Here is a 20,248-nt window from a genome sequence, read left to right as displayed (position 1 = left end):
ATTCGTAAGTTTTTGTAATAATCTAATGATATTTTTAGTAAAAAGACTCGATTGCTGTGAATTAGTTGTGACTTATAGCACTTTTGTACTAATATGGTACAGAACATTTTGTGGTGGAGTGTCTGTAATGGTTGAAATTAATAGTTAATAGGTTTGCAAGATATATACTGGATCGCAATATGCACATACAGTAAAAGGTATAAGTATAGTCAAAGTTTACACTAGGTCGATTTTACCTACTTAAAACATCACTAGCAAGTTATTGCATATTGCTTTTTACTTCAATATCAGGCGCCCTTTGTTTCTAATAAGACTGCTTGTACTGTACATTTACTCTGGTATTTTTTCTGGTACATTTGTGTCTTCAGACCATACACTGGTAAAGGCCAATGTCATGATTAATGGTTTTTAATCTTCTCCTCGCCTTTTGTATTTCGTGTACCATCACCGTTGAAGAGCTTTCCAGAGATGGAAGAGCACGGGTCCAAACCGAGTGCATATTCATCACGAGATTAATCTGGCCTGTTGCATTGTGGGTAATTCCCATAAGCAGCATCAATCTGGTTTGGATCCACGGTGTCCCGAGAAAGAAAGCTTTGCCGTTCTCTTCACAGAAGACACCAAATCTGAGTGCTGAGTTGCTGAAGATCTAGGATCAAGTAGATGATGTTTGATCTGATCTCTGTTCACAGCTCATATTTTGTCGCAGTGTGGTGCACATCTGTTTGCAGCTTGAGATGCTCTGAATGAATCATGGTCTCAGTGAGATTAGGGGAGGAAACTTTAAAATGTCAGTGTATTTTTAAATGGATGAGTCAGGAGTAGGGTTGCAAAGGGGCGGAAAGTTTCCAGTAAATTTCCATGGGAATTTAATCTAGGGGATTTTGGAAATATTCCAAATTGCAAACATTTATGGGAATTATTTGGAAATTTTGGGAAATTATATGTAAACTATATATATATATATATATGATGCTAGAGGTCAGAGGAGAATGGGCCAACTGATTCAAGCTTGATAGAAGGGCAACTTTGATTGAAATAACCACTCGTTACAACAGAGGTATGCAGCAAAGCATTTGTGAAGCCACAACACGCACAACCTTGAGGCGGATGGACTACAACAGCAGAAGAGCCCACCGGGTACCACTCATCTCCACTACAATTAGGAAAAATAGGCTACAATTTGCACAAGCTCACCAAAATTGGACAGTTGAAGACTGGAAAAATGTTGCCTGGTCTGATGAGTCTCGATTTCTGTTGAGACATTCAGATGGTAGAGTCAGAATTTGGTGTAAACAGAATGAGAACATGAATCCATCATGCCTTGTTACCACTGTGCAGGCTGGTGGTGGTGTTTTAATGGTGTGGGGGATGTTTTCTTGATACACGTTAGGTCCCTTAGTGCCAGTTGGGCATTGTTTAAATGCCACGGCCAACCTGAGCATTGTTTCTGACCATGTCCATCCCTTTATGACCACCATGTACCCATCCTCTGATGGCTATTTCCAGCAGGATAATGCATCATGTCACAAAGCTTGAATCATTTCAACTGGTTTCTTGAACATGACAATGAGTTCACTGTACTAAAATGGCCCCCACAGTCAACCCAATAGAGCATCTTTGGGATGTGGTGGAATGGGAGCTTCGTGCCCTGGATGTGCATCCCACAAATCTCCAACATTTCTAAAGAATGCTTTCAGCACCTTGTTGAATCAATGTGATGTAGAATTAAGGCAGTTCTGAAGGCGAAAGGGGGTCCAACACAGTATAAGTATGGAAAGTGGAGCAATTAAGTGATAAATGGATGATTTTTTAAAAATATTTCAGGAGATGTGTGTGTGTGTGGGGGGGGGAGTCATTTTAGACACTGCTTTTTTAACTAGTAAAAAGTCAACCCCCTCTTTTAAAAAAAACCAAAAACTCATACCCAAACTAAAATTAGATACAGTTCATGAAGTCTTTGCACTAAAAGCATAGGTTTGGTTTAATTTCAAAGCAGACACTTGGAAGTTTATTGTAAAGACTGAATTATTTTTTTGTGATAATGAAAACACTAGTTTTTGTCATGATTCTGCCATCTTGTCCTTTGTTTAATCTAGTCTTGTGGCAGACCCATGTTTTGTGTGGGATCACGTGGTCTCAGTATTGGTTTTACTAGATCACGTGTTCCCTGTGCACTGTCAAAAATAAAGGTACGAAGCTGTCACTGGGGCAGTACCCTTTAAAAAAGGTCCTAATATGTACCATTTAGGTACAAATATGTACCTTTAAAGGTATATTTTGGCAGTTCAAAGTACTAATATGCCCTCTTTGGGTACAAAGGTGTACCTTTTTGAAAGGGTACTGCCCCAGTGACAACTTTTGTACCTTTATTTCTGAGTGTGTCTTGTCACTTTTACCCCGCTCCCTTGTCATCCTCTTTATTGTTTAACCCATGTCACCTGTTGTCCTCATTAGTTCTCCCCTATTTAAGGTCCTTGTGTTTGTTGTTCTGGGCTTGTTCATTGTGTATTCCACGTCTGTTGAGTATACTGTCAAGTCTGGTCTGGTTTAGTCAAGTTAAGTCTAGTCAAGTCATTGTATTCAGTGTTTAGTCCAGTTTATTGTTAAGTGTCATCCAGTTAAGTGTTTTAGAGGTGGTTTCCTGGACAGGGATTAGGCTAGTCCTAGACTATATAAATTTAAGAGCTCTCCAAACTGAAAACAACTTGCGCTGACATATCTTAAAATATATCAGTGCCCTTTGTTTTCCCTCAAAATGCACACAAGTAATGTTTTTGGTAAGGCATATTTGTTAAAACTAGTTCTATTTCCTAATTAAACTGATGCCTAGTCCTGGTTTAAGATAATCCCTGTCCGGGAAACCACCCCATAGTGTAGTTTTGTATCTTGTCTTTAGTGTTCACTCCTTCTGTTTTAGTTATCATGTTTATTTTGTTTTGCTCTCTTGTGGGCCTTTGTTTTCTGTTTTTATAATAAAAGTCTTTTCGTTGAGAAACTGCGTTCTGCTTTTGGGTTCCATCTTACACTTCATGACAGTTATAAAATACATTTGATACATCTTCATGAAAAACTATTTATATTGTCCCTAAAAGAATCTACACAATCTAAAGCAACAGGTCTGACCTTGTTGTGTTTCAAATCTGAAGAAGATATCTTTAAAACTCTCAGTTTTATGAATGTTTTTTTTAAACTATGTCATGAGATATTTTTTAGAGAAATCTCAGAAATGCTAACATTTATTTACTCACATCTTTGCATTGCATTCTTTGAATGTTTTGTACCATTATTAAGTGTGTCAGACTGAGCCATTTAATAAGAATGTCAAGGGAAATAAACATTCACACCTTTTCAGACGAATTATGGCCATCTATATCATTCTTTTGTATTTATTATAATTACTGACAATGATCTATTTACAGTGTTTTAATCCTAACCTAACCCTAACCCAATTTGACTAAATGTCTCACTTTACCTTCTTTGACTTTGTTTCAAATGCCTTTCTTCCAAAACAAAACATTTCAATGAGCTTTACCATTCAAAATTATTCCTAAAACCCATTTTTCATATCTATAACATGACGCAGGTGCACGTTAGCTTAGCTTAGCTTAGTTTAGCACACCATCAAAACACAACAAATAGTGGGATTTAAAGCATGTTTTTGCTTCAAACTCACTTTATAATTGAAGTCGAGTGTTTTAAATAACCATATGTGAGCTGATGTGGCTTTGGATCGTAACATGAAACTATAGTATAAAGTCGTATCTCATCTAAATGTTTTTAGCATTGGTATAATGTTGTTGCCAGAGGTGTCACGTCCATTCAAACTGAGGGGGCACGTGCCCCCTCGGCTTTTAAGCATGGATTTTGCATGCAACCTAAAAATCAAAGAAGCGTCCATTAATCTGTTACTTGTCTTTTAATCTGTTTAATATGCACAATATTATCAATTCAGTGCTGCATCCTTGTCACTTTTCAGAGATTTTTGCCGTTTTGATAGTGTTTTGATCGTGTTACATTACTTTATTCTGGAGGCAGGCGCTGCAGTCAGGGCAGCCGCAGACGTCATCAGAAAAAAAATCAGAAAAAAGTGCACAAGTGTGGTTTCTCCCAAGAGAGGCGGGGTGCTTGATTTTTGAAAAACACTTTGGAAAAGGGAGTCGGGCCGCCTACCAAAACACTTGTAGCCAATCGGCAGTAAGGGGCGTGCCTACTAACCAACATTATTGCCTGGGTTGTGTATGTGTGGGGCAGGTCTATCAAAGGAGGTCTTGATTCTATCGGGGTAGGGGCGTGTTTGTTTAGGTGATTTCAAATGTCAACATTGGCTTTCAGAGATCATGCCTTTAAAGGGTTAGTTCACCCCAAAATGACAAATTTATTATAAATCACTTACCCCTGTGTCATCCTAAACCTCCAAGTCCTTTAAATGTCTTTAGAACATGTTTTTAGATATTTTTGATGAAAACTGAGAGGCTTGTGACGGTCTCATTTTGCCAAATAAGCCCAAATAAGGTCAATGTGCCATCAGTAGTTTAATAATAATATCATGAAGGGACGAGAGCACTTTTGTGCACAAAGAAAACAAAACAAACGATTTTATTCAACAATTTGTTCTTCTTCTTGGTCATTTGTGACCTGATCCAGCAAAATGAGTCACAGTGACCCAAATTTCAAAATTGAGATTTTGGTATCAATGAAAAGAGGAGACCATAAGCTGTCAAATGATATCCTAGTCAAAGTCATACCTTGAATGGTTTTAAAGATATAGACATTTGAAATAAGGTTGTCTGTCTTCTTTTTCCAACTGAAAACCTGAGAAAAACGCCTTTAAAGTTTTTTGCCCGTTTTTTGTAGATATCTTTCAAAATCCATTGCATTTTTAAAGGGATAAACTATTTATTTTACAGCTTAATTTGACCAAAGACATTAATATAAATGCCATCAGTAAACCAGGAAACAAGCTTATAAATCAAACAGAATGATGTTTATTGAAAATGTGAAGTAACAGAAAGGTTTCTGTGATGGTTGGGGTTTGAGTTAGGGGAAGGGAATAGAACATTACGTCTATGGAATGTCCCCACAAAACAATGTATGTGTGTGTGTGTGTGTGTGTGTGTGTGTGTGTGTGCGCGCGTGCGCGCATGCGAGTTCGCGCACGTGTGTGTGTGTTCGCGTGTGTGCGCGCGCGCGTTCGCGTGTGAGAGAAATTGATAGGCAGAGAGACAAGCAAAAAGAAAACAATAATGCTTGCCTCTGTAATCATATCTTTGTGTAGGTTAGTTGACAATAACCCTGTAACCAATTCAAAAAGGAGTTAAATAGGAGAGGAGAGTGCTGTGAGTATGACAGGAGGATGGCTGGACCAATCCCGTGCCCCGGGGTTTCCCATTAACAAATGATCAGCCTTTATGAAGATTTCTGATTGGCTCTAAAACAACGTGTAACACCATATTTGGAGAGAGAGTGACGTTTCAGGGGATCCCCCGAAATGCTCGGAGGTGACGAGAGGATTTGAGAGAAGCAATGTTCATTTCCAGCGAATTTAGTAAAACTGTTTCAACTTTAATAGTCATTTAAACACCTTTACTCAATTATTTGGACTACGAAACTTTGGGAGATTATTTTTTAATGTCTGTTCTTTGATATTTGCTAAAAAATATTTTTTTTGATAATTTCATTGTTTTTCCACATTATTGGCTCATATCTTTAAACGGAACGTTGCGACTTCCGACTCATTTCGCCAGAGCGGGTCACATTTAGTGTCCATTTACGAGCAGACTACGGCACATGCTGCTGACGTCACCTGCTGACGTAGTTGCCAATCTTTTTAATTAAGCCATTATGCTAACATTGTAAACAAATACTTAAACCACCCGTATAAATGTACAAATTACTTGCCAGCAGATTCTGTGTCTGTACGCTGGCAACTACGTCAGCAGGTGAACTAACTCTTAAAGATGCTGCAGATAATATTCCTCCCTATTGTTTGAAAGGTTTATACATTATACATTTTAGAATAATATTCAGTCATCAAAACCAATGAGAATTATGTTTTATAGATATTTAACTTTTACCTCTTATATGTGTCACATGTGGTGTAGTAGCACAAGTTTTTTTTTAAAGCATTCAAAGCTCAAATTGGATACTAAAATTATGCACCTGCAAATGGTCGGTACCCCACGCAGCCCTTTGCGACTCTCTATAGGGAATTACTTCTGGGTTATCAACGTCATTTGTCATGTACAGAGTAAGGACGGCTTTAAATTAACTATGCTGATTTTAAATCTGATAAAGGTGGGCCAGATAAAGATAACTGGCAGGCTGCATTTGTTGACTAACCCTGCCCTAAATTTTGAACTGTAGTGTAAGTTGAGTTTGTTTAACACTTTTGCATTACTGCGCTGGTGATTTGACCCCCCAAAAAATAAATAATGAATGAATAAAAAATAGAAATAAAACACTTTTGAGTAGCCTTCACCTCAATTTCTGCTTTGTCCCAAACATTAACACTAATAACTCACTGATGGAAACATGGATGCAATCTGAGAGAACACGGATCGACATGTGCCCAGGAATTTCCATCAAAATACCCTGTTGTTCTTTTAAAGACCTCATGAAATAAAAATGGTGTTTTAGGTGTCTCTAAGCTTTGAGGCCATATGTGACCCTGGACCACAAAAACATTCATAATCATTTTTTTGTAAAATGAGTTTTATAATGAATTTATACTTCACCTGAAAGTTGAATAAATAAGTTGTTTTTGATGTAAGGTTTGTTAGGATTGAACAATATTTGGTCAAGATACATCTAGAATCTAAGGGTGCACAAAATTTTTTATACTTTTGTGCACCCTTTATAAAGTTGTATATATATATATATTAAGGGTGTCACGATCGAAATTAAGTCACAACCTCAAACTTCGAATTAAAAAATGGGATCGTCGATGCTGCCACGCCCCCATGTCACGTCATTTGTTGGCTATTGCTACAGATATACCCGTGCCAATTATGACTAAAATAAACTTAAAATATACATATTTAAAAATTATAATCATTTTCTTACTCAAGTTCAATATTTAATATACACCAAGTTCCTGTTTTTGCAGTTTTATTTGTTATTTAGTAGACAGTTTTTTATTCAAAGTGGCTTGATAAGTGGATAGTCTTGAGGTTGCTGAAAAGCCGGTGGTGTTTTCTTTTAAATGAAACAAAGTCAAATGTTTATATGCTTTATCTATCAACCCTTTTTTTATTTCTGCAGGGCCCGCTTGGGTGCCGCCAGTGGTGGCAGTCAGTCAGCCCAGCCTATTGGCTCATTCATATGGGATGCCACAGCCTGCCATCTACAGTCAAGGAGCGTCTGTCCAGTCTCCGATCATTGGTGTGACCCCAGCCATCCAGACCCCAGTCCCCCCGCACCATCCGCTCATGGCTGCCCATTTTCAGCTTCCTCCCGTGTCCTCCCAGCAAGCAGGCAGCTTGGTCCTGAGCTTGCAGAACCAGTCACACTACGTCACCAGCCAGCTGCCAATCACTCCGTCGCCCCTAACGACTGTTGGCCATGTAGTTCACCCCGCCCCTCAGAGTGTGGTGGGTAACGGTCACATGACCCATCCGCTGTTACAGCCGCCCACTCTGCCATCCGCCGCACTGCCGCTGACCAACGGGCAGGCGACTACTCAACCGGCCTCCACAAATCCGGAAGGTCCGAACGGTCTTCAGATGCTCCGTACGGTCGGAATGGGGAAGTACGAGTTCACGGACCCGAGTCATCCGAAAGGTAAGAAAGTCCGGGTGGAACTCGGTTGGTGCTTTTAAACTAAAACCAAGATGTTGTGAAATATGTTTTGCAGGGTATTGCATTTGATGCCAGCAAGAAAAATTGACCACAAACACTTCGGCAAGATGTTGTCGAAATTTCTCTTGTGAGTAGCAGCCTGCTGTATAAAAGCATCACCAAGGTCGACAGATCCGGTCTTAAAACAAATAACACATAAGCAGGCCTCTTCTCTGAAGACTTCTGCGCCGGGTTTGGCGATTCTCCCGCTGTGATTTCTTGACTGGTTTGAAAAGCTGTAAATTGTTGTTTGTACAAGATAACCTTGGACGAGACTGTCAGTCCAGAAACAGATGTTGCGTATTCCCTCAGCAATTTCCACGTTTAATGACGCTTTTAATCTAGGTTTAGATTGGCTTTCTGAGCTCATTTGATTTTTTTTATGAGCTCAATAAAATGAGTGCAATTTGCTTTCCACATCGATGCAACTTGCAATTGTCTCTTAAGATGCAATAGAGCCAATTAGATTGGACTTTCCCTGCATTTTTGCAATTGAAATGCTCAAAACGCAGTTAAAAAGCAGATATCCATCTCTTGTTGTGAGAACCATAGCGGACTAATTTGCCATGTGTGCTGGAGCACCTGCATTACAACATAATTCAATTGGTTAATATGTTTTAAAACGGAAATGTAATATTAAGTGCATTTTTTGGTGTTATGGGTCGGAAAGTGATGTCATATCAGGCATGATAATGTTGTACTGTACTCACCTGCTAAATAAAACATCTTTAATCAGCCTAGCTAAGTTAACTGGATGGCCAGCTGGTCTACCAGCCTGGCCGATTGAAGTGTGCCTACAGTAAAGGGATAGTTCACCCAAAATGAAAAATCTGTCATCATTTACTCATTTACTTACCCTCATGTTGTTTCAAATCTGTAAGAGTTTTTTTATTTTGTTGAACGCAAAAAATATTTTGATACCCATTGAATTGCATCGTATTTGTTTTTCCTACTATGGAAGTCAATGGTTACCATCAGCTGTGTTCTTACCATCATCTGTCAAAATATCTTATTTTGTACTCATGAGAAAAAAGAAATTCATACAGGTTTAGAAGAACATGGCTTTGTTCTACGGGACTGGAAGTTTGGCGGGAATGTTGTTTTCCCAAATTTTAAACCTGTTAAAGGCGTGAATTCAATGTGGAGATATCTTTGTAACCAATGTGCTGTTTAAAATCTCTAGTGGTGCAAAGATTTCACACTTACTGTACCTTTTTTAACTGATCAGACTTATTCCTATAGCTGAGATATTCAGAAACTTGTCGTACATTTCACCTTGCTGACCGCATTGGCTTTTAAGAGCACTTCACCTCCAAGCTCAGTTTGACAGAAAACTTGGGATCCCTGGTGTTTTTTGGCTCTGTTTCCCGCTGACAGAACCCCTTAAAGACCCGTGAATCCTTCACGGGTCAGCACACAGCAGAAGCGGTGTAAAGTATGAAGTTTCATGGCTTAATACAAATGCATTGTGCCTAAGTACAGTTGGCAAGGTTATTGTAGTAGCGCTAAAACCGTGAGCTTAAAGTGAGGACAACGTGCCCACCGTCTTCTCTGTGGTCCTCTCTTCTTTTCTTTTGAAGCTCTGGGCATTTTTTAGAAATGTAGATGGATGATGTTTTGTATCCAGCAGTGTTGAGTTGCGTTTAATGCTTTGGGAATGTTTTTTGAGCAGACTGCTCTATCTGATATTTCATCAGGTTTTATTTACTTTGCTTTTATGTCTTTGCTTGGTCGTAGCCTCAACACACAATGTGAGATCTCTGTGTTTGATGCATACTTTAGACAAACATGTTTGTGGCTAGCTTGTAATAGTATGCGGTACTTTTATTGTTTGCTCTAAGGAGAAATTGCTTGTGATTTTTCCACATTTCTAAGTCGCTTTTGATGAGTTTGGGGTTGCACTGATAACAGTCGTGGTTTCATGATAACTGGTTGTGAGTAGTATAATCACTGTACTGGACACACATTAGCAGTTTAAAGTCTGTGTAAAGTTCGATATTAAAGGTATAGCGGAAGATTTTCCAGAATTTTAGATAAGAACCGCCCTTCCACTTCTCTTCGCTCTGTTTACAAGTTGCTGCCGGTGTCATGAGCAATTCGGTCTCCCCTAGGACCCCCGCGTGATTCCATTGGCTGGAAAAACTCCTCGTGGGTAGTTTTCTTAGCGCCTTATTACAATTCCTACAAAATCGCGCAATGATTTATGTAGTTAGAACGTTGTTAAAATTACAATTGATGTCTTTTAAATAATGTTTCATATAGTAGTATATAAATGAGGCTATAGGTGGGAGATCTACACATTGCTTGTGTCATTTTATTATTTAGATATTATATTCTGTACCATTTCCACTTTTTACTGTCTACTTATACAATTACTTACTCATTAATTACTTATACAAAACATGATTACTACATAGTTGAACCACACATTTAAATTGTAATTTATAAGCCATGATTACTACACTTTACTATTAAAAAAATATATTCCGTAAGGTATGTACATTTTTAATTTGTAAAAATAAAAGTATGGTTTTTGTAAAGCAGATGATGACACAAAAGTACTGACGTGTCTGCAACATGAATATTAGTTTATTATATTTTTTTTGGTTAACTTTTATTTAAAAAAAAAAATTATGCTTCTATTTTGTACAACGTAATTAGCTTGCTAGACCGCTTACACAGACGAGATATCACAATCACACATTTTTGAGCAGGCATTAGTGCTAGGTACCAATCGGGGTCCAAGGGGAGACCGAATTGCCCGGGGGGACCGAATTGCTCATGACACCGGCATGTTTACCTTGTCTGTGCGATTCGTGACTTGTGCCAGGGCTAGCATCGCTAATCATAGCTTATATCAACTTTTACTAGCAGCGATTTTAAATGGATTTCTCCAAATAGCATGCCAAAATTTACCTGTCGAGAAGAAACTTCGCGTGGGAATCCCAACCTGTGCTTTTAGCGCATGCCAGCATGTGAAATAGTCTCCCAAAAACACTCTGGTCTTGTTTCTTTCTTTAGAGGCCTTTCTCTTCTTGCCATATAATTCGTAAACACTTTTTCTCTTGCGACCCTCAGACATTTTGAAAAACACGGTGAGAACGCGAGCTTCAATGGATGGCTGAAACCGTAGCCCACTATACATACACCTGAAAGTGTGCATGCGTAGAAAGCGAACCTAGGGACGAGCACGTACGACAGCCTTACGTCAACATATCACCATAATGATTGACATCTAGAATGTCCAATAGTCTTGATGATCCACCCGGAAAAAGAAAATTTTCCACTATACCTTTTAAGGGCCAGATTAACTAAACGGGGCAAATTAGCGCAAGAGGGCAATTCCCAAAAAGCGCAGATAGGAGTGGTAATATCTGCGGGGTATTTACTAAAAATGCGCAAATTTAATAACACAGGTGCAACAGCTGATTTCCATAATGACCAAAGTAATCTACTAAGAGCAGCGCAAATTAGTTAAGGGTGAGTTCAAGCACCATGGATATCGCAGCAGAAAGTGCGTGGTGTGTAATCCCAGCTGACAAAACCATAGTACACTAAAAAGAACTGGAGGACAAAAAATGAAGGTTTACAAGAAGTTTTGAAACGTCTGGTAGTGTGTGACTTCTCTTAGTGACTCCTCTTTTATTTACTTCAGCAAATAAAAAATAACATGGCTTGGCAAACAATGTTTTTGAAAAATGGCATTCTAAATAAACTGTTATGTGTGGAAAAAAATCCTCTGCCTTGTATCACAGGCTTTCTGATCTCTACCAAGCCTTCTATCAGCTACAATTGCAGCCATTTCAAGCGCAAATGATTTAAGACATGCTTTTTCTGCGTTAAATAATGGTGCAAATAATAGTAATATCACACACGCAAACCTTAGTAAATCACTTTGCGTGAATTACTTCGATTTGTAGGTATGTATTAGTATGTAAACGATATGCAAAAGGTACAAACCCAAATGTAAACGATGACGCGAGTTATTGTCTCCAAAGTAAATCTCTTTTCTTCGACTACAACAAACACACGGCTTGTAGGCAACAGTTTACTTCCTGGGATTGGTGATGTAGACAAGACCGACGTTATTATAATTCCTCCTGCTTCGGACTCACAGCCTGTAAATTAACTTCCTGTTAGCATTGCATTGTAAGCAAATCTTTCAAACATGGTATGGAGCGTCACATTTCCTGCTGACTCAGGAGTATTCAGGCCAATCACGACGTACAGATTAGCTGGCCAATCAGGGACACATGTTTTTCAAATCGATGAGTTTTGTACGAAATCTATGCGTTTTAGGAAGAGAGTAAAATCTGGAGCTACAAAAATGTACGGTATGTGGAAAATAATGTGTGTCTTGAACCTTAAACCATAAATTTTGATTTCTGAAAGAGAAACTCCCAGGTCAGTCGCAAAAATAACTAGACCACACCTTTTCAATGCTAACTATCCACTGCACGTCTTAATTAAATCCTGACTGTCGTTATTAACCCCAAAATGATGGTTAGTAAATCTGGCCATAAATGTGTCGACCTGGACAAATTTTAATGATTTAAAAAATAAATAAATAAAAAAAAAGTTCTTGGAAAATCTTGGAAAAACAGGAAGGATTTTCTGCTCTCAAATACTGGGGGCGTATCCACTGTCGGTGCTGAAACCACACCCCCTCACTACAGGATAGAGACAGAGCACAGTTATGCAAACCTGAAAACCACGCCCACCGGGGGGAAAACCATCCAACCGTCTCCATTGACTTTGTATTGCGAGAGGCCGCATCCTTGTCATTTCTGGCTTATAACAAAAACAGAATAATGCCTAAAAGCTGCTGTGTGACAATATGTACAGCTAACACAGTGCTTCTCAATTATTTTCTGTCACGCCCCCCCCAGGAAGAAGTAAAAATTTCGCTCCCCCCCAACTCTCCGCTGCGACTGTAAATAGTATAATTTGTCTATAAAATGACACATCTGCAAAGCATTGTATCCTTATTAACATTAAAGAAAACACAAAAAAAGAAATATCAATCAACTTACAACAAAGAATAACCTTTTTAACATTGTTTTTTAGTCTGTAACAGAAAAGACTTAAAATGCATCAATTTGCCTGAAATAAAAAAATCAATCCTTATTTACAGTATATTTTTTGACCATTTGATACTGAAAAATGAAATTAAATATAATCAATAAATAATAATAAAAAACTCAAGCGGCTTATCAGCGTGTTTGGGGTGTAATGTCTTTAAGTGACGGTGCAAAAAATCACTGAAAAAGTATTTTCCCCGGGGTCTCACGTGCCCCCCTGGTGTCGCTTCGAGCCCCCCCTGGGGGTCCCGCCCCACTATTTGAGAAGCACTGAGCTAACAAGCCAAAAAACCCAGAAATAAGTTTTTATAATCTGTCGAGCCGTAAAACCCAGCCTTTAAGGCGCAAAAAGTGGATCGCCGACTACGTTTCCCTCTAGTGGACGCTGTTCTACTAATATGAGTACTATGAAAAGTTGCCTATATTCACATTTGTGTCTTTAAATGCTAATTTTTTGGGGTCGACAGGTAATAAAAACATATTTCTTTTTTTTTGCTTGTTAGCTGTACACCCTGTCACACAGCAGCTTTTTGGCATTATTCTGTTTTTTGTTATAAGCCAGAAAAGACAAGGAGGCAGCCTCTCGCAATACAAAGTCAATGAAGACGGATGAATTGTTTTCCCCAGATGGGCGTGGTTTTCAGGTTATGACGCGCTGCGCACTGTCTCTATTGTTGCTGGTCTCTCTCGACTGTCAAATACTTCTACACCCTGAATGGCTGCTCGTGATTTGTAACTTGATATAAGCACCTCGTATTATTGCCTCCTTATGACACATCGCTTGATTGTTTCCTTATCTTTGTAAGTTGCTTTGGAAAAAAAAGCGTCTGCTAAATTCTTAAATGTAAATGTCGTGATTGTGTTAGGGGCTCCAATGCATCATCGAGCCACCATTTTAGCCCCGCCCAAATAATCCTAAACACAGAAATGTGAAAAAACAGTGTAACTTCACAATTCAGTGCTACATAGTTCACAGACTTTGCAACGTGTTTACATTATAATGTGTTTAGAAACTATTCTCTGAAATGACTTTACATGGACTTTAATATTATTCAATCCTGCTCGAGTTTAGTTTGAGGCATTTGAAGCAATTCATGCGTTGAGACAACACAGTACTAAAACTGACTTCTCAGAAGATATTGTTTCTGTGGTTTATAGTGTTGCCTTCAGTTGCTCAGTCTTTTGTCTAAAGCCAGTTTTATTTTCTATAGGTTTATACATAAAAGGTGCTCATGGGTATTAAAGGTAAAGCGGCACAGAAGCACTGCAGAATGAGTGATGCTATTCATTTCATCTGCGGTTTAGTACCTGGTGAAAAATGCATCAGTTGAATCGATGGTATAAAAAAAATCCATATATAAAAAGCGGATGTCATTAGCGTAATAGCTCTCTTTAGTGAGTCCAGATTCTCTTTAGGATTTCCTGTAATTCCTTTTTTAATCAGAAAGATGTTTAGATTAAATATATCTGACTTTGACGTTCATTTATTTAGACCTCTGTTTTTAATATTCTGTCGTATTTGTGCTTTATAAAATTATATAATAAAAAAATAGATAAATGTGTTGAAATTAGGGCTGTCAAAGTTATTAATATTTCACACAGTTTATTTTTAAATGCATCGTAATGTTTTGACATTGTAATTTTTAAATTCTGTTAGTTTTATCCACACGCTCTTTCTCCACATCCCTGCATTCCCATGTCAGTAAACCTAAAATGATTGACAGGCTGAGAGTGTTTCTGGGGAAAAAAATGGACAGATCTCATCTTTGATGTGACACCTCTGAAGTTTAGGGTTGAAATTTAGGGCTGCCCAGTTGTTTCAGAGCTTTTGGGATGATTTATATCTGTTCGGGGGATCTTTTAAATCAAAATATGGGGAAATATAGTTTTTTAAACTGACATGTTGTGTTTTAGGCAGACATGTTTTTTTGGGGGAAAAGTCTGTTGGCGCTGCTCTCCCACGTTTGGGAAAAAAGAAATGTTGCAAAATGTGTTGTTTCTCAATGAACAGCTGCCTAAAACACTGCATTTCTTAAGAAAACAGCAAGGATTTAAAGCGTAAGCTTGTAGTTTTAGACTTTCAACGGTCCCGATTGGCACGACAGAAGCCGAATATCTCATCTCATCAGCACAATGTTGCCTCCTTGGTGTCGAGATTTTGGCTCCGGGTTTCTCAAGTTTTTCTTTGATGCCAGTGCCTGTAAAACTCAGTTTTGGGCAGATATGGTTTTCTGTCCTCTTGCTGCCATCAGCATTCTGAAATAAAAGGATTTTGTTGTGTAGCATTGTCATATAGGCACATTCAAAACACACAAAAACGCAGAGAATTGGCTTACTTATTGCTTTCAAAATTGCAATTTATTTTCAGCCTGCATTGACAATTTAACAAGTAAATGTGTGTGTGTGTGTGTGTGTGTGTGTGTACCGCTTGTGAATTCAGAGGCGCAGTCGGAAAACCATATCCACGGTTTCCCGCCATGCCGCTTTCCACATCCAAGTGACACTAGAACTTCCGACTTTGATCCGGCTGGTTGTAAATGACAGTCACGTTATTCAGAGCTGTTCCGACTCGCTGTGAGTCCCATCTCTGTGAATAAACGGAGACGAGCTTCCGGGCGGTTGACACGGAGGCAAACGCAGACTTTTTGTAGAATTCCTCGTCTCATTAGGACAGATCTGCCCCGGGCCATTCTCTCTGCACCCGGCATTCCCCGCCGCTAGAGCCACACGTGGCGAAACGAAAGTTGTGGACCGCTCGTGATACACTCGAGAGCATGTTAATGAGGAGAAACTTGAAATATGATTCCTCCCTGCATAGATAAGCTCACGACGGACAGTGCCATCTTATATATAACAGCCCCATTCCCGGCGCGGGAAGTGGTCGATCGTGAGCTGCATAGTATTGTGTTTATATCCCAAAACACCCTGAAAAACTCCCCAGTTGGCTGTGTGAAATCTTTCACCGTCTGATATTGTTTTTCAAGGTGTCTAGATGAAACTGTAGACACTGGAAATGAGCCTCGGTGTGCTCGTAAGCACCTTCAGGAGTGTTTGGTTTTCCACAGAACTCCAAATCCCAGGATGCATCATTGTAAATAAAACAGCCTCTGGTTTAACGCAAAGCCGCAGAAGCATTGCTCATAAGGATCGGGATTGTTTTCCAAACAGCTTGCGTGTGTTCAAGCACCATTCCCCTGCCATTCCAGACAAATGACCTATAATGGCACGCGTGCTGTCGGCTGTTCAATTAGGAAAGTAATCAGTTTAGACAGATGATTAACACCGCGATGCCCGGGCCACCCTCAGAGCGGCCCTTTTTGGTGCCGGGCGGCACTCCCGTTTTGCATATACAGTTGTGCGATTTTATTAAAACAGTCCTGTCATTGTGTCTCCTAATTACGAGCTTATCTGAAAGGCCCACAGTAACTAGGCATTGTCTTGGAAAGCTGTTTATATTCCTGTATGTTCTTAAAAGGCTTATCTGAAAGAACATTGGTTTAGGTTTTGGGTTTTGTCGGAGCAAATCTGTGCTAACAGAAGTGTAATGTGATGTTATTTATGCATACATTTGCATATAGTCTTTTTAGTCTGAATATTAACTAACGAGTGTCAGTTTTATGTTACACTGAAAAAAATGATTCATTGAATTTAATAATTTTTTTTTAAGGTAAGTGGTTGCAATCAATTTATTTAAGCTACATTTAAACAAAAAGATTAGTAAAGTAAAATAAAATATAAAACTTTTGTTTAAATGTAGCTTAAATAAATTGATTGCAACCACTTGCCTTAAATTTTTTTATTAAATTCAATGAATCATTTTTTCAGTGTATACAGCTATTATACAGCAATCTGATTGGTTTTCATTTTTTTAACCATTGCATGAAAACACGAATTTGATTTTGTGTGCATGTTGGAGTGTGTCATTTCAAGGTTTTACTGCTTTAAGATACACTGAAAAAAAATTATTCATTGAATTTACTCAATTTTTTAAGGTAAGTAGTTGCAATCAATTTATTTAAGCTATTTTAAACAAAAAATATTAGTAAAGTAAAATAAAATATAAAATGTTTGTTTAAATGTAGCTTAAATAAATTGATTGCAACCACTTACCTTAAAAAATGAAATAAATTAATCATTTTTTTTCAGTGTACACAATAAATTAAAGAGCTTATCTGTCTTATACTGTCTTCATAAACTGTTCTTGTATAGCTCACTGGTGAGGCATTGTAGTAGCATAAAAAAATGATAAAAAAAGTCTACCTTGGAATGTGCTGTAAGTCGCTTTAGATAAAGTGTCTGACAAATGCATAAATGTAAATGTAAAAAATGCCCTAAGTGCACTGTATATTGCTTCGGATAAAAGTGCATAAATGTAAGTGTGATGTAAATGGTGGGCCTTGCATTATTCAGATTTCCCTCCATAGATCTTGAATGAGATATACATTTGATTGCCAGCCATCTTATCTGTTTGTGCCATGATGGGAAACATATTTATCACATTTAAATTTCATATGTTTTGAATGACAAATTTTAGTCGGTTGCGCACCTGTTTGTGAATGCAGGCTGTTTAAAAGCGAGATGTTTACGATGGGTTGCCTGACTGTTGAGGAAGCAATTTTGAGCTTACGCTGTCTTTCAGTGAGAGTGAAATGTAGTTGATTATTATTTAGCAGCGGTTTTACCTCTTTGGTGTGAAGTTAGCAAGCGAGGTGTCAGGAATGTCTGTGCTTGCAATAAGCAAACAAGATTAGTTTTGCAAAGAAGATGCGTTGCACCCTTACCTTAAGAGACAAAAAAGGCTTGCACCGTATCTTGAATTTAAAATCTTTTCAGCATAATTTCAGAAGAAAAAGATGATGTTACGTTTGTGTTCTTCACCGATGAACATCTGTTGATGATGGAAGATTAAGTTGTATTAAGAAAAACTTCTGTCTTCTGATTTGATGTCAAGACTAACATGAAGATGCTTTTAATTAAAAAAAGTTGATTTAATTTCATAAAGTTTAATGAAGTTGACTGAGTGTTTTTTATCATCTTTACACTTTATTTCTTTTAATTTAATGCATGAGTTTCACACTAAATATAATTTGGATTGACAGCTTGCTTAAGATATTGAATTAAAATGTCATTAATCATCATCAACATCAAATTTCTTCTTCTCCTATCAGTCATGATGGTAAGGTTGGCCTGTCAGTTTTGTTTTTTCATTTGCTTATTTTTTAATCCAAACCTGAGTTTAATTTAAACCCCCGTCCCTTGATCTCACACGTCCTTTTTTTACTTTCAACTACAATGCATTTACAACATAAATATTGTTTGAATTTAGTTTTCAATACTTTAATTATGACAGAGTTTTTTGTAAAGCCACTTTGCAACAATGTGCAATTGTGAAAATGTAATTTTAATTGCTTTTTTAATTTTTTTTAATTTTAAAGTCTCAATTACTTGAATTGTAAGTTGTGTCTTAAGATGAAAGTTGTGTCGTAGTGAAAACCCTCTCGACTATTTTCAACCGTTTTGTTAAAGCACTTTACACGGCCACATGGCAACTATATGCCCATCGTGCTTCACTTGTTGGATCAACTTAAAAAAAAACTTGCATTTGCAACACCTAAAAATGTAACGTTTTCAACTGAATTTTTTTCAATTTAAATTTTATAGTTTAAAGTTTTTTTATCAATTTGTTAAAAAAAATTGTAAACAATTTGTTATTCTTTATTTCTAATAACAATAAATTAAACAACAATAAAGGAAAAACAACAACTAACACTAAATGAAAAATAAATTAAAACAAAGAGTTGAAAATGTTTAAATATTTTAGGTGTTACGAATTGGGTTCTTGAAAAGTGCTTGAAAGTTTGTGAATCTGGGGAAAATTCAAGGCCCTTGGAAGTTTTTGAAAATAAACATACATAGATACGGGTCATTGAAAGTGCTTGAATTTATTTTATGCAAGAAGTAAAAAAAACATATTATTCCCTGTGTAGTGTAGGATAATATCATAAAAATTCTAGACTTTTTAAGCACACATGCTAAACTATTCACTTTAAATGCTTATATCTTCATTATGCGAATGTTGAATCATACCAAAATGCTTTTTTGCATAGTTGTGTTTGACACATGAAAACGTTACGTATGTAACTGTTGTTCCCTGAGAAGGGAACGAGACGCTGCGTCTCCCTTGTTATACTTCCTGCATCTCTGTCACGCCGTCTTTGGCAATATTTCAGATAGCAATATACTTCCTGGCTCCAGCGTCACCCTGTCTTTGTCGTTAAGCTTCACCATTGGTTGAATTTGATATACACATTCAGAAGCACTTACCCCTGGAGGCATCCCCAAAGTGTCACCGCAGTGACGCAGCGTGAGTTCCCTCGAAAGGGAACTGTAACAATGTATCTTAAAATGTAGCACGATGTAACCTTGCTCTCACTTGAAATGTGTCCCCACATTTAGTCCTTGAATTGGACCTGGAAAGTCCTTGAAAGTTCCTTGAATTTGAAGTTAACTATAGGTTAACCCTGTTGAATTATTATTATTTTTTTATTACATTTTTTATTTTTTAAGTAGAGCAGCTTTCACTTTTTACAGTGTAATATCAATAAACTTCAGTATTGATCAGCTATGCAATGAAAAAAGTGTAAAACAAAGTTATAAAGCATTGATAAAATAGAAACACTTCATAGTTACCGCAGCTCTGACCAAAAGCGCATTTACATTAGAAAACCTTTGAAAGTTTTGATTCTTTTTGTCTCATATTTGTCTGCTTTTGTTTTTCTACAAGCACAGCTGAATCAATACAGAAGACATGAAAAATGCTGTCTGCAAACACTGAGACCATCAGCAATAACAGATCGACCAAATACAATACTTCATTTCACACCAAACAAATGAACTTGTCTAACTCAGTACTCCGCACCAAAGGTTTTATCGTGGGAACGGCCTGAAGTTAATTTAACTAGTCCATTTGCGGTGTGAAAGAGACTAAATAAGCCAAAATAAAAAACCCTATACACACATAATAACACATATAATCATCTACACTACAGAGGAGCGTGGAGTCAACTCCAGATTATTATAGAGAAGAAGTGGATGAAGTCTCTTCTTGTTACCGTATCTAAGGAGAAGAAAGCCTCCATGCGCCATACATTACATCCCCTGCAGTTAATATGAATTCGGCAGGAGGGCTCATTAAGATTGATCATTCACCGAACGCCTCCTCCATACCCAAACTCGGCTCTTCATTAATCACTCGCCTTTCAAGATAACAAACCGCGTCGCATGACAGGTTCACTGTGAGACGCTCAACCACAACAGACGATGATGCG

The 20,248-nt window shown here is 37.8% G+C and overlaps 1 protein-coding gene across 5 annotated transcripts in view; it reads left to right on the top strand.

Moving 5' to 3' along the window:
* The window catches only part of LOC129429261 (kelch-like protein 29), a 371,472-nt gene that overhangs the window by 205,751 nt on the left and 145,473 nt on the right, over nt 1-20,248 (top strand). For all 5 annotated transcript variants that reach the window (XM_073856371.1, XM_073856370.1, XM_055185821.2 and 2 more), the window contains one exon: nt 7,264-7,782. In XM_073856371.1, coding sequence (XP_073712472.1) covers nt 7,264-7,782 — 519 coding nt within the window. The remainder of the gene's footprint in view (nt 1-7,263; nt 7,783-20,248) is intronic.

Source organism: Misgurnus anguillicaudatus, chromosome 18, assembly GCF_027580225.2.
Source record: "Misgurnus anguillicaudatus chromosome 18, ASM2758022v2, whole genome shotgun sequence".
In the NCBI taxonomy this organism is placed as follows: domain Eukaryota; kingdom Metazoa; phylum Chordata; class Actinopteri; order Cypriniformes; family Cobitidae; genus Misgurnus; species Misgurnus anguillicaudatus.
This window is presented reverse-complemented; position numbering and strand designations above follow the sequence as displayed.